This window comes from Trematomus bernacchii, unplaced genomic scaffold, assembly GCF_902827165.1.
Source record: "Trematomus bernacchii unplaced genomic scaffold, fTreBer1.1, whole genome shotgun sequence".
Classification (NCBI taxonomy): domain Eukaryota; kingdom Metazoa; phylum Chordata; class Actinopteri; order Perciformes; family Nototheniidae; genus Trematomus; species Trematomus bernacchii.
The window spans coordinates 382,285-400,000 of record NW_022987514.1 but is presented as its reverse complement, the minus strand read 5'-3'; the positions used below and the strand labels follow the sequence as shown (position 1 = coordinate 400,000).

The 17,716-nt window shown below is 40.3% G+C and overlaps 2 protein-coding genes across 2 annotated transcripts in view; one reads left to right on the top strand and one right to left on the bottom strand.

The window, feature by feature from the left end:
- Positions 1 to 14,110, bottom strand: part of LOC117470791 (GRAM domain-containing protein 4-like) — a 27,077-nt gene extending 12,967 nt beyond the window's left edge. The window contains exons 1-9 of the mRNA XM_034115671.1: positions 14,102 to 14,110; positions 13,581 to 13,826; positions 10,984 to 11,089; positions 9,475 to 9,595; positions 8,155 to 8,222; positions 6,366 to 6,498; positions 4,370 to 4,395; positions 4,190 to 4,254; positions 2,941 to 3,090 (exon numbers count right to left, since the gene is read on the bottom strand). Coding sequence (XP_033971562.1) covers positions 2,941 to 3,090; positions 4,190 to 4,254; positions 4,370 to 4,395; positions 6,366 to 6,498; positions 8,155 to 8,222; positions 9,475 to 9,595; positions 10,984 to 11,089; positions 13,581 to 13,826; positions 14,102 to 14,110 — 924 coding nt within the window. The remainder of the gene's footprint in view (positions 1 to 2,940; positions 3,091 to 4,189; positions 4,255 to 4,369; positions 4,396 to 6,365; positions 6,499 to 8,154; positions 8,223 to 9,474; positions 9,596 to 10,983; positions 11,090 to 13,580; positions 13,827 to 14,101) is intronic.
- LOC117470608 (E3 ubiquitin-protein ligase TRIM21-like) lies at positions 13,878 to 17,716 on the top strand. The gene is made up of 2 exons (XM_034115419.1): positions 13,878 to 14,560; positions 15,391 to 17,716. The coding sequence occupies exon 2, from the start codon at positions 15,397 to 15,399 to the stop codon at positions 17,035 to 17,037; it is 1,641 nt and encodes a 546-aa protein (XP_033971310.1). The 5' UTR covers positions 13,878 to 14,560; positions 15,391 to 15,396; the 3' UTR covers positions 17,038 to 17,716.

Here is a 17,716-nt window from a genome sequence, read left to right as displayed (position 1 = left end):
GGCACCGTTAGATTCAGTGTCTCCAGGACACCAAAAAATAGTGTTTGGTTGTGCATCTAGGATAAGTAATAAGGGAGTTCTGAGTGAGTTTATGTGTCTTTGTCGGTCCCGTTTTTTCGATCGAGGCTAATTCAGAGGCTGAGTGCTAGCATTGTGGGGTTTTTTTGAAAAAAAAAATTAAAAAGATCAGTTAGCTGAGTTTCTTCCCGTTACATGGATATAACACATTCATAGTTTTATTCAATATTAAGATTCCTTAGACGTTGTTTCCTGCAAATGACGCGTTTATCCGCCCGGTACCGGGGGGAAGGCGTGAAACAGGTTAAAGAACATATGAGTTATAAAGTTACGTATACCGGGGTCTAAGTACCCTAAACGAGCCAGAATCAACAGCTCATTAATGGAGCGTCTGAGAAATAGCTGTAACTAACAATTATATTATTCAATTGATTGTTATCATAAATCCCAGATAACAGTGCCAATAGCCTACCAGTTCCTCACAGGTGATGTGTTAAAATGTCCTGTTTTTAAGTACAAATTCCAAAGATATTCAGTTTAATATGATATAAAACATAAAAGCAGTGAATCTCTATATTTTGGAAAGCTGAAAACAGCATTTTCTGCCATTTCTGCATGAAAAATAACATTTACGGTAAATACTTTTACAAAATAGTTTCAAAATATTTTGTCTGATAAATTAGTTGACTGGAGTTAAGATGCACACATGTAATGAACCCCCCCCCCCCCCCCCTGATCTATTATTCATCTGATTCACCTGCATGTTACTTAAAGCTCCCATGTCATGCTTTTCCGGTTATTACCCGTCCCCTTGTGTGTTATGAAGGTTTTTATGCATGTAAACGGTGTGCAGAGTCAAAACCCTCAAAGTACACCCTGTAGCGAGTAAAACTCTAACACAGAAAATACCTCCCCAAAACGCCTCGTTGGAGATACGTCACTGCCCATTTGAGTCTTCCATTTAGTTCCGGGTACCGCCTGATGTCATGCGGTACCCGGAACGAAATGGACCAATCCCGAAGAGCTATGGCCACACCAGCAGCGTCGTGTTCCTCCTCCAGAGGTTCGAAGAACCGGCATTTCACAAGCTTCCAAAACATTGCCCAGTTTGAGGCCGGATATGCACAGCTTGTTTGGACCGTTTGGAGCAGGGGAAGATCTGGGTATACAACCTGTAAGTTTGCATTGTTATTTGTGTATTTATCAAACAAGACTGTTTAAATGTGTAAACTGTGTTGGACTGCTAAGCCATTGACACAGTGCTAACTAAGTTGCTAGAGTTTCCATATATCAACTCTAATATCAGCAGATGGCCTTGCATACATGTATCTCATAGCAGGAGAATGTCTGCATTCACACACAAAATACCTATTGACAGTATACTCCGGGTGATTTGCCGGTCAGTCGCGAAACGTAATTACATTATAGCTGGCGTAGCGATCTAACACACGGAGCTAGAGCTAGTTTCGGTCAGAAAAACATTTTTGTGATGCTACGTTGCTAGCGTTTAAATATATCAACTACAATGTCAGCAGATGGCCTTACATGTTTGTCATGGCAGGAGAATGTCTGCAGTCACACACACGGAATACTCATACAGTATACTGTACTGTGATTTACCGTACATTGTGACCGTACATATACTGCATGTAGCTAACGAGGCTAGCTGTATGCTAGCGCAAAACAATGTATTCATGCAAGTTACATTGTATGACCGAACGTAGCAGAATACCCGTATACGATTGCAATTATAAACACGTTATTGCTAGCCTAATATGAACCACTAGCTTTTGTTCATAGTAGTTTTATTACACTGCATTATAGTTGCCTTTCCTCCAAGCTAACGTTCATATCGTGTTAGCTACCAAGGTAAACAAAGCTAGGTTAGCATATTAGCAGGCAAGCTGTTCATTACACAACTACTACTAACGAATCTAAAACAACTAAGTTTCTCTAATATTTTGTGATTTGCATTTGATTTCGTCCAGCCAGATCCTGGCGGACAATCCATGACGGGGAAGGGATTCTACTACTACTGAGGGTGCTAAAAGGCAAGATGCGAGGAGGAGGAATGGATGATATACCGTGTATATATGTATATTTATGTTCATTTTGTACATTTCTAAAAATAAAGTTTAATGGAAATACTTAGTAGGCCTATCCTTTCTTCCCTGAATTCATATATAGCAAACCATGATTTGATTTCTCATCAAACAGTAGTAGTTTATAACGGGTAAAAATAACTTACTCTTTGTTATGAGAGTAGCTCGTAGGCCACAACGGAAAGACAAGGAGACATACACGAGTTTACAAAACCACGGCACATTTATTGTAGTAAATGCAGAGACAGGTGGTCGAGGGGAGAGGGTCGCTCAGTTCGTCCTTCTGCAGCCGCTTTGGAGAGAGACTCCGGGCCGCTGGGATTAATAGCACCGGCTACGGAGGTGTCCGTGATCGCGCTGATTACCCTCTTCAGCTCCACCCCACCGTAAGACAAAGGCCCTGAGGCCGTCACACTCTTCTATAACAACAGTTAAAATATATATGTATATAAAATATACCGCTTGTACCGACGCCATGATAAGACTGATGTTACGCTGAGAGCAGCCGGGAAAAGCACTGACATGGGCGCAGCCTCTCTGGTGGTTGACTAATCAGAACGAGTGGCCGAGCTGACCAATCGGAGCACACTAGGCTCACAGGGAGGGGGGGGCAAGAGCTCCAACGAGTCGTTTAGTGGAGAAAGTGAATACTGCTGAATACACATGCTTGACAGAGATGCTGTATGCGAAACCAATGTGAGTTTGGAAAATTGCACAGTATAAATCTATTTTAGTATACCTCAACAATGTAATTATGATCAGTGGAAATGGCCATGACATGGGCCCTTTAAATGGGCTATTCAAGAGGATGCATGTCAACCTGATTGACAGTCTCTGATTGGGGCCATGTGATTGGCTGTAGGAGAGAGAGGGGCGGGGCTTGCACTGACCTGGCGATGAGATAATTTAAAGAGAGGCGGACGATGGCGAGGAACAGGAACATCGGGACGGCCCAGCCGTGCCGATGTTCCTGTAGACCTGCAGAACACACGCACACACACACACACACACACACACACACACACACACACACACACACACACAACACAAACACACATTTTGAAGGTGTCTTTATATAGATAATTCATGTGAATGCACACTAATAGATGAAGATGCAATAATTAAAAGGTGTCACGAATCAAGATGAGGTCACGACTAAATGAAAAACGTATATTTATAGTCAACAAAGTTTAGTTAAACTTCAAAATGAATGCTCAAAATATACATTTATCCTTCTTAAAATGTTTTGTTGAGACTGTGTCGGCGAGAAACTCCCTCTGGGGGGAACTTTGAGATTTTAGCCTTTGCAGACCATTTACATGCACTAAAACCTATACAACACACTACAGGACCTCTTTAATAAATTAAAAGATAGGAGCGTTTTAGAAAATATGGATCTGAAATTTACCAAATGAATTAATATGTTGGCAATAAATCGCATTTTTATAAATCCCAACATTTTTCAGTTTCCTCAAAAACACGTCATGATAAAAAAAAACATTAGTTTATTTTCTATTTTTTACTTTTCTTCTACACTATAATAGTTGTTTGTACACTCCATAGTTTTTTCATTTTCAATCTATTTCACTATATTCTTTCTTTAAAATCTGATAAATAATATGTTATCTGTTTAATTTGTCCGCCTTTGTGAAGCTCTTGGTAACAGGGGTTTGTATACTTATTTAAAGGTCCCATGTCATGCTTTTCCAGTTATTACCCGTCCCATTACAAACTCACAGCCAGGCTGTGAGTGTGTGTGTGTGTGTGCTCAGGCTGAGTTCAGGTGAGTTTTGCGGTGTCTCGCTGTCTCGCAGACCCCACGCAGCAACCAGGAAATGACACCAGTAATCCAGCTCACACTGTCCGCTCCTCGCAGCAGCGAGCCCCGCAACATCCCGCCAACACGACACACAGACCCCACGCAGCATTCTCATCTGTTTGTCATTACTGGTGTCATTTTCTGGTTGCTAACGCCATTGTAACACGTAATCACTGATGTTCCACTGTAACGGTGGTGGACTCATCAGAACAGAGTGGGCGAGCTGACCAATCAGAGCACAGTGGGCTCATAGGGAGGGGGGGGGGCAGGAGCTCAGGTTCCTCTTGAAGTTGGACAATGGTTTCAACCCTCGCTCTGAAAAAAACAGAAACTGACCAATCACAGACGCAGAGAAACACAGATGTATCTTGATAGCTCTTGTATTCTGTATTGTTTGTGATGAACGGTGTAGGAAAGTATTAATACTCACTGAGTCTTCTCATGTTTTCAGTCAACCTGTGTGTCGGAAACCACATGTTTAATTAGGATGTATTTATTTAAAGGGGACCTATCATGCAAAATGCACTTTTGTACGTCTTTTATACATGAATATGTGTCCCCGGTGTTCCAGGGAACTCACCAAGTGTCCGAAAACACAACCCTCTCTCTTTTCCTCCATACCCAAATCTCTAAAAACGGGGCTGCAACGGATCTGATACAGACTGATCCAGATTTGAACATTTCTCTGACGTCAGGACGGAGGAGCTCCGCCTATATGGCCAACTCTCCACCTATCAGGGGAATGAGAGGTTGCCGTGGCATGGTAACAGCATGGTAACAGCATGGTACTGTAACATGACGCTCGTAACTCGGCACCCTCCTTTGCAGGGGGGCGTGGTCATCTGCAGCGCATGCAAAGACAGGCTGGAGGACAGCAAAATAGAGCGAAATGAGGCATGGCTAAAATGCATGATCTGTTTGGTATTTTGAAAAAGAAAATGTATAAATATGCCTTGTATAGGTATGGTCCTACAATATATTATTCAAATATAGCATGATAGGTCCACTTTAAAGATATTCAGCTTTAACACATATTGTTTTTATCACAAATTGGGATTTTCCTTCGTCGCAGCGGCATGTTAACAGGCATCAGACATGAGTTAAAAATATAATAAAATAAAAAATAAAAATGTTTATAAACTAAAATAAAACATTATAAAAAATATAATAAATAATAAATATTAAATGAAACATACAGAATAAGTTAAAATACTCTTAAGAGGACCTACATCTATATAGTATTAAAGGTCACCTATCATGCTATTTTTAGGCAATAGCATAGGTCTCAGATATATACAAATATATATAAAACATGTCTATGAAGTGTTTTGCTCAAAATACCAAACAGATCACCCATTCTAGCCATGCCTCATATCCCTCTATTTCACTTCCTGTTTCAAAAGTGCTGATTTTGAGTATAAAGCTTTAAAAAAAAAAAAAAAAAGTAGGGGGCTGAGCTCATGCGGGACCCGGCAGCTACTGTCTAAACTAAATACTGCGGTGATGAAACGCCATATCATGGATTATCAAGGATTATTTCTGAAACAGTATGGAGCTCAAAGGCTTTCTCTCTTGCCGGTTATACCACAAGGTGAGTTCCTTTTTATTTCCTGCTTCTTCACACACATGCTCTCCAGTACAGGTTAGCTCTGAGTGTTAGCGATGCTAATGTAAACACCGACCATATTACGTCCAAAACAGTCAGGCATTGTTTCTGATAGCAACGTTTCTGATAGGGCCGTGGGTCCACATTTCCGATATTACGTCATATCGGACGCAAATCTGGATCAGCTCCGTTGTAGCCCCGTTTTTAGAGATTTGGGTACGGAGGAAAAGAGAGAGGGTTTTATTTTATGATGCTGCGTGAGTTCCCTGACACACCGGGGACACATCTTTATGTATAAAAGACATCAACAAGTGCATCTAGGATGATAGGTCCCCTTTAAAATATTTCCACAAAAATTGCAAGGAAGATTCAAGAAACCTCATCAAATCAAACCTAAAAACAAACTGCCATTAAGTTTTATTTATTTATTTGTTTATTCCACACATGGCAGTTATTTTAAAACAAAACATGTACACTTATACTCGTTGTTTTTTTTATAGCGCATGGTGGAAAGGAGCAGGGAGAAGAACATCTTATTTGACCTGCCCCTTATTACAAAAAAATTACAAAAATAAATAAAAACGAAATAACCATTAAAAATTAAAATAAAAGCAATATTCTTTCAGTCACAGTTGCTTACAAATACTGAAACATAAAACCAGAACACGATCAAAAGTCAACTTCATACTGTCTAATTACACTTTCTTTATGCATTTTCTGAAACATAAAACATTTCTTACAGCCCTTGTCTTCAACAATTAAATGAATCACGTCTATTTGTTGTTTTAGTTTTTAGGGTTTCTGTGTTTCCCCTCCTCACCTCTTGGCGCTCAGCGGCTCATCCGTCTCCACCGTCTGCTCCTCCTGCTGGAAGCGGAAGTCCTCGATGTAAACGCCAAATCTATCGTAGAGACACTTCCGGAAGCTGCTGGACCAAGTGTCCTTCTGTTTGTCTGAAGATGAGAAGAAGAAAAGATGGAGGTTACATGGTTGTTGACATTTCACCACATGTATACACTGAGGTTTATACCAGACTTTGTCTTGTAGGAAAATATCAGTCATAGATATCTGAAAAATCTGGACAAATAAAACCTAAACTATGATTTTATAAAACAACAGAATTACTTATCTATAGAAGAACAAGAACGTTTTATTTATACATTTACATGGGTGTTACTCACATACGTGTTCTGTGGTTTTTTGTATGTGTTTTATGTGTAGGTCTGTGACGAAGGTAACTTCGTCACAGTGGACTGACGGCTTCGGGGCCTTGTAACTCAGCACTTTAGTGAACAGTTAGCACTTTATTAGCGTGATTGCACAGTACTGTTTGGCATGGCATATTTGCACATTTTATATAATTTATACTAATTATTGAGATAGTATTTATTAAAGGATTAAACCGTATTAATTGAAATGTCGTCTGGCAGGTGCTGGTCGGGTCCTCGGCTCCGCCTGACAAGATAGGGGAGTTAGCGAGAGCGCCGAAAGTGCTTATGCTGGTGTAGAATGACAGCGGTTAAGAATAATCCGGGTGCAAATAATATGTGAGGGTGTAGAAATCATAGCGTTAAGTGGCATTAATTGTACAAGTGCTGACTGTGTTTAGTTGGGTTTGTATGTGTGTAATTCTGTCCAGTTATATGTTTGTGTTTGAAAAGTGTTCCCCCTCCCGTTTTGTCTGTTGCTCCTGATTATGTTCACCTGGTGCCCTGTGTTGTCTCCTCCCCCCTCACCTGTGTCTTGTTGGCTTTATTGCACATGTGGGTATTTAGTCTCTGTTTTTCCTGTCAGTGTGGGAGATCTTTGTGGCTGCAGGCTGTGTGCAGGGAGAAACAGCAGATTGAGGCTGTGTGTCATGTGTTCATGATTTTTAATAAAGGCCCACACCGGGTTATATTTGGGATTTCTGCCTCTGCCTCCTTACTTGGTCGGGCCGCTCAACGGCCAGCTTCACAAGGTCTTAGTATAGAGTGGTGAAGGAATGAGTCCTAAAACCTGGAAATGAGTTTGCATTTTACAACTTCTTGTCCCCCCGTCTCTTAGTCAACTTTTTTTTAACCATTGTTTGTTTCTTATTATGAAATCAGGTCTGAACAGAAAAGATTCAAAAGTTTTGTTCTACGACATAAAATACGTCAGTAAATGCCCCACTGGTGAATTAAAAAATGGCGGTTGTCAACGAGAGTCTAAATGAGATGACTAAACGTCATCAAGCCCAACATTAGCCGCCTTTAGCTTAGCGGTGGTGACGTGAAGTCATGTGACCGTGCTGTAGTTCCTTTATAGCCCAACATTAGCTTTTTAATTCTGGAGATTGCATTTACACTTCAATTGTTATAAAGTGGTTTTAATATGTGGAGATTATCCTGCTGAACCAAACAAGTAAATATCATAAAAGTTAGATTAAGAGATTATTTTGTGCAATTCTCCGAAATCCATTGGTAAAATCCCATTGGCTTTTTGTTTAGGGAGCCCTTGCGATGCTTACTTCCGTGTTGGCCTACAAAGATTCATCATCCCTGCACCATTCGAACATCCTACGACTGATGAAACTACATTTAAAAGATATTTAACCATAACGAGTAATGTAAGAAAGATAAACTCACCTGTACCGCTGACTGCAGATGTTGAAGGGGACGGGGCTTTAGGCGTCTGTGAAGGTGAGTCTTCAAGTCTGTAAAGCAACAGAAACGATCATACAGGTGATCAGATTCAGCCATGAGACTATAGGAACAGGGGGGGTGGGGGGGTTACCTTGGTTGGTGATTGGCTAATGGTTACTCAAGCCAAAACATCGTTATGACATCATGAAGTGGCCAAAATCTGATCAGCTCATTTTCAGACGGGTTTTTATATAAATGGATCAGGACAAAAAGAGAGAGAATCTTTGTTCCTGAAACTTTCAGAGTCTCTTTCCACAGAGGGGACACATGTTGATGTAGAAAAGAGACATGAAGAAGAGGGGACACATGTTGATGTAGAAAAGAGACATGAAGAAGAGGGGACACATGTTGATGTAGAAGAGACATGAAGAAGAGGGGACACATGTTTATGTAGAAGAGACATAGAGAAGAGGGGACACATGTTGATGTAGAAGAGACATGAAGAAGAGGGGACACATGTTGATGTAGAAGAGACATGAAGAAGAGGGGACACATGTTGATGTAGAAAAGAGACATGAAGAAGAGGGGACACATGTTGATGTAGAAAAGAGACATGAAGAAGAGGGGACACATGTTGATGTAGAAGAGACATGAAGAAGAGGGGACACATGTTTATGTAGAAGAGACATAGAGAAGAGGGGACACATGTTGATGTAGAAGAGACATGAAGAAGAGGGGACACATGTTGATGTAGAAGAGACATGAAGAAGAGGGGACACATGTTGATGTAGAAGAGACATGAAGAAGAGGGGACACATGTTGATGGAGAAGAGACATGAAGAAGAGGGGACACATGTTGATGTAGAAGAGACATGAAGAAGAGGGGACACATGTTTATGTAGAAGAGACATAGAGAAGAGGGGACACATGTTGATGTAGAAGAGACATGAAGAAGAGGGGACACATGTTGATGTAGAAGAGACATGAAGAAGAGGGGACACATGTTGATGTAGAAGAGACATGAAGAAGAGGGGACACATGTTGATGTAGAAGAGACATGGAGAAGAGGGGACACATGTTGATGTAGGAGAGACATGAAGAAGAGGGGACACATGTTGATGTAGAAGAGACATGAAGAAGAGGGGACACATGTTGATGTAGAAGAGACATGAAGAAGAGGGGACACATGTTGATGTAGAAGAGACATGAAGAAGAGGGGACACATGTTGATGAAGAAGAGACATGAAGAAGAGGGGACACATGTTGATGTAGAAGAGACATGAAGAAGTGGATATTGCATAATAGGTGACCTTTAATAACCACCTGGGTTTCAGGACGTCGTTGATCTTCTGCTCCAGCTCGCTGCTGCGGCTGCGCTCTCTCTCCAGCTCCTGCCGCAGAGAATCCACGTTGGACTCCTCTCTGAGTTTCTTCAGCTCCTCCTCTGAAAACAGACGAGGATGAGACAAGACACGTTCATGTTACCCAAAACTACATCTAATACGAAACAGAAAACAGCAGAGGTGGAAGAAGTACTTAGATCTTGTATTTGAGTAAAAGTAGAAGTACTCAGATCTTGTACTTGAGTAAAAGTAGAAGTACCAGAGTGTAGGAATACTCTGTTACAGTAAAAGTCCTACATTCAAAATGTTACTCAAGTAAAAGTAGAAAAGTATTATCATCAAAATATATTTAAAGTAGCGACAGTAAAAGTAGTCATTGTGCAGATTGGTCCATTTCAGAATAATATATATGATATGTTTTATAATGATTGATCATGAAAGTGTTCTCAAAGCTGGTAAAGGTGCAGCTAGTTTGAATGACTTTGTATACTGCAGGGTAGCTTGTGGATTTACTCCAGGTGGAACTAAAGTCTGATTTAACACTTGATTATATTTCACATCATTCATCCAGATCTGTGTAGTAACTAAAGGTATTAAATAAATGTAGTGCCATTTACCTCTGAATTGTAGTGGAGTAGAAGAACAAAGTAGCATAACATGTAAATACTCAAGTAAAGTACAGGTGTCTCAAAATTGTACTTAAGTAGAGTACTTGAGTAAATGTACTTGTAGTTGTAACTCTTTATGTGTGTGTGTGTGGTGTGTGTGTGTGTGTGTGTGTGTGTGTGTGTGTGTGTGTGTGTGTGTGTGTGTGTGTGTGTGTGTGTGTGTGTGTGTGTGTGTGTGTGTGTGTGTGTGTGCGTCAGACGAGGTTAAGCAGGCTTATTAGCAGTGTGTGGTACGTAAAGCTGACAAACAGATATTGACAGATTACCCAGCATGCATCTGTGCTGTAGGGCATTTAACCCTGAAGTGATGCTGAAGGCCAGAGTGAGTCGACAGCCAATTAACACACAACTCTCCCAGCCACAGATTTAAAGGGACACTTTACTTTAACTTATTTTATGCTAAATTAAACCAATAAAATAACTTTGACTCGAGGTCCAATAATCAGCTTTAACCTGGCTAAAACATTCTGTGTATTTAAGTGATTTTGTTTCTATTGTCTTTATTGAAATGTTGCAGATAGCGACATTATTTATTAATGGTGGTTAATTTGAGAAGAGAGAAACAAATAAATTCAAGATAAATAACAAAAATAGTGGTGATTATAATACTACTATCACGATAGTTATTCAATAAAAATACAAAATAAATACAAAAAAAAGAAAATGTTTCAAGTTTAAGAAATATATAAGATAAATATATAAAAAAATATAAATAACACATGGTTTTAAAGAGAAAAACACAGATTATTATATATGTTAGAGATGTTATGTAAACAAAGGAACCCCACACAGTGGAGTGCAGTTCACGTCAGATTAATCACCTAAGAAGTTTTTCTCTAACAAGGCGATTTCCAGGTGACCTTTGACCTCGTTGAGATCCGTCCTGGAGTCGTCCTGGAGAGCTGCAGAGAACGTTGCATGACTAGCCTGAGAGAAAAACACACAGTCAAATACAGAAACACATAACAAACAGACGAGTTAGTTTACAGGTGGTATATCTGGATCTAAATCATAAAACTAAACTACTTCACTATAAGTATATAAGTTAAGTGAAACATGGCGTCCAAATAAGTAGGACACAAAAAGAAACATTTTAAGACACCTTTACTTTTTATTGTATGCTACCATATACTTCCAATCTGTCTGGTTTCAGACAGAGGTTGAAAAGAGGTGCTGCAGCACAGGCAGTATGATAAAAATAAAGAGCTTTTTGAACATTAAAGCCTGGAGACATGTCCCAGTAGAGACACTACATACTGATATACACCTGAACATCAGCAGGAGAGGACTCTTTAAAGTAGAGACACTACATACTGATATACACCTGAACATCAGCAGGAGAGGACTCTTTAAAGTAGAGACACTACATACTGATATACACCTGCACATCAGCAGGAGAGGACTCTTTAAAGTAGAGACACTACATACTGATATACACCTGCACATCAGCAGGAGAGGACTCTTTAACCTGTTCCACTCTGAGCCTGTTTTTCAGGTCTCAGGCTCGAAAATGACATTCCCAGAACAAATGACCATATCTTCCCTTCTAAAAGGGTTAAATTAATAATCTTTTTTCTCAAAGTAATGATAAACCTGTGAGTTGGATGTAGAAGTGTCAGAATCAATATAAATGTTTTTTATTTTAAAGAAAATTCAGATTTTACATAGTAAAAAACTGTAAATTATAGTGTCCGTCCAAAAATTATTTTTTACAGATAGTGAAAACTACCCTTGGATGATGGGTTAGTAGACTAAAAGCTTTAGGAATCCAAAGTACAACATATAATAAGTACCCTGTATCAAGATTGATGCAAAACAAGTGAAATTTGACCTTTTTAGAGAGATTTAGCCAAAAACTGGGCCATCCGGGGTCATTTGGGTGGATTTGACCTATCTCTGGCCCCCCTTGCTCGATTTGGTTGGTTGACATACCCTTGTGACCGTTAGAGCCAATAGAATCGAAGGGGGAGGCTTACATACACATTCGTTGTAAATAGAAAAGGTGGGGGCTACGCGTCTAGAACTGAAACTGGATTTGCAGATTTTCTCCTTCTGGAGTTTGGAAACTAAAAATCCGTTTTATTGCTTATGGATTATCAGAAATAATTTCAAAGAAGGCACAGACACATAGGATGAACCTATGGATTAACTGCAGCATCGTTTTTTTATCGTTTTAATGCCATTGAAGACCACTTTTGACCAAGGTAAGCCATATTTACGTGTTTAGCTACTTAGCTCCACATGTGATGATGTACGCTTTCGTTTATAGCGTCGCGAATGTTTATCACTGAGTGTTGAGGAGGGCACCGGTAGATTCAGTGTCTCCAGGACACCAAAAACGAGTGTTTGGTTGTGCATCTAGGATAAGTAATAAGGGAGTTAGAGTGAGTTTAGGTGCAGAGATGGGTTATATTTTTTCGCTGTTGGCTAATTCAGAGGCTGAGTGCTAGCATTGTGTTTTTTTTTTGAAAAACAAAATAAAAAAGATCAGTTAGCTGAGTTTCTTCCCGTTACATGGATATAACACATTCATAGTTTTATTCAATATTAAGATTCCTTAGACGTTGTTTCCTGCAAATGACGCGTTTATCCGCCCGGTACCGGGCGGAAGGTTCGTAACAGGTTAAAGTAGAGACACTTCATACTGATATACACCTGAACATCAGCAGGAGAGGACTCTTTAAAGTAGAGACACTACATACTGATATACACCTGAACATCAGCAGGAGAGAACTCTTTAAAGTAGAGACACTACATACTGATATACACCTGCACATCAGCAGGAGAGGACTCTTTAAAGTAGAGACACTTCATACTGATATACACCTGAACATCAGCAGGAGAGGACTCTTTAAAGAAGAGACACTATATACTGATATACACCTGAAGATCAGCAGGAGAGGACTCTTTAAAGTAGAGACACTACATACTGATATACACCTGAACATCAGCAGGAGAGGACTCTTTAATGTAGAGACACTAGATACTGATATACACCTCAACATCAGCAGGAGAGGACTCTTTAAAGTAGAGACACTACATACTGATATACACCTGAACATCAGCAGGAGAGGACTCTTTAAAGTAGAGACACTACATACTGATATACATCTGACCATCAGCAGGAGAGGACTCTTTAAAGTAGAGACACTACATACTGATATACATCTGACCATCAGCAGGAGAGGACTCTTTAAAGTAGAGACACTACATACTGATATACATCTGACCATCAGCAGGAGAGGACTCTTTAAAGTAGAGACACTACATACTGATATCCACCTGAACATCAGCAGGAGAGGACTCTTTTAAGTAGAGATACTAAATACTGACATACACCTGATGTCCTCTTTAAAGTTCAGGGTCAGAATAGCATTTCTTACTAAACTCCTGGTTGATATTATGTGTGTTTGTGTACCTGAGCGTCACTCTGCTCCCCCTCCACCTCCCTCAGCTCCTCTGAATCTCTGGCGGAGACTCGAGGTCTGCTCACGACCTCCTCGTTGCTCTCTGTGTCGGAGGTGTTGGGAGAATCGGCCAGATCCGGGAACTCGTCCCGTCTCTGGCCCCGGAAACGGATCCTTTCCAGATGTTTTCCGCATGGTGGCCGCCGTTTAGCCGGTCGTTCTCTACCTGAACATGACTGCCGGCAGCACTGCAGAGACTGAAGGAGGACAGGAACACATCATTATTATTGTTATTATTATTATATTAAAGTTCCTAGGATACATTTTTGATATATTGCAACATAAATATATATTTGTTTAACTAAATATCAAAGAATACAACTAAACAGAATCAACATCAGTTCATCTGACACATGTTAAAGCTGTAGTTCGTTTACATCCTAATCCAAAAACCCCAAAACTAGAGGTGAATAAAAATGAATCTGGTTGAAATATAAACTAAAGACTGACCTGAATGTGAGTCAACAATCACGTGACCCATTTTCAAACCGTCTTTTCAGGGAGGAGGAAATGTTTCACCAACTGCTCTTAAACAGGGACCATAACACAGCGTTGTGAAATATAGCTATACATCTCCAGATGTGTAAAGAGATGTCCTTTATGTATTGAGAACATATTCCTACTTATGCTCAATACACTATTTGAAAAGCCTCTTGGATCAGCTGTAAAATGCATCGTCACAAAGTTAAATAACAAGCCTCAATAGTTCTTCCTTCACTTCCTCTTGGCAAACTGCCACTGACAGGTTGAAACACATTGAGAGGTGGGACCACACTGTAAGAGAAGAGTTTCAATTTCCCGGAAATGAAAGTTGAAGTTTGTCTGAGCGACAGCAGAGCAGCAGCCGAGACAAGTCTCTGTTTCTCTGAAGAAAACTCAACTGAATCCAGCAGCTTCTTCTCAACAACACAGCAGGACTCTGCAAACACTGGTGAGTACACTACAGACACACCACTTACTAAATATTTAGTCAAAGCTGGATTAAAATCAGAATCTGACTGTATTACAACCAGTTTACCATATAAAGAATATTATACAATATAAATGTGTCAGTTAAGATATAAACCTCAACATTTACATTAGCAACAGCCACAAATACAATGTAAACTCTGGTTAAGTTAGGTTAGAGAGCATACAGTCAAAGCTAGCATTAGCTTATACTTATCTTCATATTTCCTGTATTTGAAAACATCTTTATAATTGACTCTATTAAACAAAGTAGAATCTAAATAGTAGATTTGTTCTGGACTGTCCAAAGCAGGGGATCTGGTGTTATGTTACAAGTGTTGCTAATAAAAAGGCATGACAATTACATATTTCATCTTATCTAATTTGTACACACTGTGGTAAGTAGCCTTGAACTTTGAACCTGTTTCTGTAGTAACTGCTGTCTGCCTTTTGAAGCTGATAACGTTTACTGTTTTTTAACAACTAGTATTAACTTCAGTGATGCTCAGCAGGAGGTTTCACTCCTCTGTTCAACAACGGCAAAATCCCCCAACAGTATTAGAGCTTACACATTGTGTTTCTTAGAGTTTAAACTGAATGCTGCTATGATTTTCCAGATTTCATTTGAACTTGAATTTAAATTCTTACAGACAAAAAACCTAAATGTGTTTGGTTGTCATTGGTCTATGTATGTAATTTATAAAATAAAACGTGGGCATAGTTTACATTTCCGGGTTCATAGTAGGACTCTATGAACTGGCAAATAGAGAATATGTAATTACAGTTGGGTTTTTTTCAAACTTTTGTCCCCAGAGAGACATGTCTGCTGCCAGCTGTCTGCTGACTGAAGATCATTTTCTGTGCTCCATTTGTCTGGATGTGTTCACTGATCCAGTCAGCACACCATGTGGACACAACTTCTGTAAAGCCTGCATCTCTGAACACTGGGATAGAAATGTCCCGAGTCAGTGTCCCTACTGCAAAGAAGTTTTCAACATAAAACCTGATTTGCTGGTCCACACTTTCATCTCTGAGATGGCTGCTCAGTTCAGACAGTCAGCTCAACAGAAAGCCAGCAGCAGCAGCTCAGAGCAACAAGTTTTCAAACCAGGAGAAGTTCCCTGTGACGTCTGCACTGGAACCAGACTGAAGGCCCTGAAGTCCTGCCTGGTGTGTCTGGCCTCCTACTGTGAGACTCACCTGGAGCCTCACCTGACAGCTTCACGTCTGAAGAAACATCAGCTGATCGACCCTGAGGAGAACCTGGAAAGCAGGATGTGTGTGAAGCACGATAAACTGCTGGAGCTGTTCTGTAAGACCGACCAGGTGTGTGTCTGCATGCTCTGCACTGTTTTAGACCACAAGACACATGATGTTGTTCCTCTGAAAGAAGGATATGAAGGAAAGAAGGCTGAGCTGGGGAAGACAAAGGGGGAAATTCAGCAGATGATCCGGAAGAGACGACTGAAGATTAAGGAGATGAATCGCACAGTGGAGCACAGTAAGGAAGGAGCAGACAGAGAGATAGCAGATGGTGTTCAGTTCTTCACCGCTCTGAAGGAGTCTGTTGAGAGAAACCAGGCCGAGCTCATCAACACGATCAAAGAGAAGCAGAGAGAGACAGAGGAACAGGCTGAAGGCTTCATCAAAGAGCTGGAACAGGAAATCTCTGAGCTGAAGAAGAGAAGCTCTGAGGTGGAGCAGCTCTCACGCTCTGAAGACCAGCTCCACCTCCTCCAAAGCTTCACGTCCCTGAACGCTGCTCCACCCACCAAGAACTGGACAGAAGTCAGCATCCGTCCTTCATATGAGGGGACTGTGAGGAGAGCTGTGACTCAGCTGGAGGAGACGCTCAGTAAACAGATGAAGAAGCTGCTTGAGGTGGAGCTGAAGAGGGTCCAGCAGTATGAGGTGGAGGTGACTCTTGATCCTGATACAGCACAACCATGGCTCATCCTGTCTGATGATGGAAAACAAGTTACACTTGGTAATGTGAGCAAAAGTCTCCCAAAGAATCCAAAGAGATTTGATACTTGTGCTAATGTCTTAGCAAAGCAGAGTTTCTCTTCAGGTAGATGTTATTACGAGGTTCAGGTTAAAGGGAAGACTGAGTGGACTTTAGGAGTGGTCAGAGAGTCGATCAACAGGAAGGGAAACATCACACTGACTCCTCAGAAAGGTTTCTGGAGGATAGGTTTGAGGAACAAAAATGAGTACCAAGCGTTTGCTGGTCCTTCAGTCGGTCTCTCTCTGAAGTCTCAGCCTGAGAAGGTGGGGGTGTTTGTGGATTATGAGGAGGGTCTGGTCTCCTTTTATGATGTTGATGCTGCAGCTCTGATCTACTCCTTCACTGGCTGCTGCTTCAAAGAGAAACTCTACCCATACTTTAATCCCTGTCTTAATGAAGGTGGTAAAAACTCTGCCCCTCTGATCATCTCTCCTGTCAATCACACTGAGTAGAACAACCATTGGATTTTTTACAGAAAGATTCCCTAACAGTCGGTGGTGTACATTGAACACATTGTACATTTTTCAGAATCTGATCACATATGGTTCACCTTGATGAGACGCATAACACACATACAATACTGATAAGTATTTTCTAATGTACTCTAGTCTATTCTACGGATTGCACTACCTGCCGCCATGACTTGAAGTGATCAGAAAACTATTTACTCAGAAATAAACTTTTGCCCCTTCTTTATATGTCAGGGGGACAAGAAAAGTATTTATTGTCTCAGAATGGTGTGTTCAAAAAGTGTGTCATACTTGCAGACATTACTAGTGGAAGTAATGCACTCCTTTTTCATTAGTAAAATACTGTATATATTATTTTTTTTTTATCATTTTCAATTGAGGGGAAAATGATGGGTCTCTGGTGTGTTTTAAAGGGGGAAGATTCAGGATTGATTATTGAATTATAGTATATTGGTACAAAATGTATTTACAGTTACTTGGAAAATCAACAATACCTGATCATAAAACATTAGGCTGCAGTGGTTTAACAAACCAGGGACATGTAAATGTTACATCTCAGCTGTCTGTTGTGTTATGTTAATTGTATTTCGTCCACCTCTCTGCACACTGCTTGTAAAGTTTGAAAAAAGCCTCAATGGATTAAAGAAAAAGGAACAAAGAA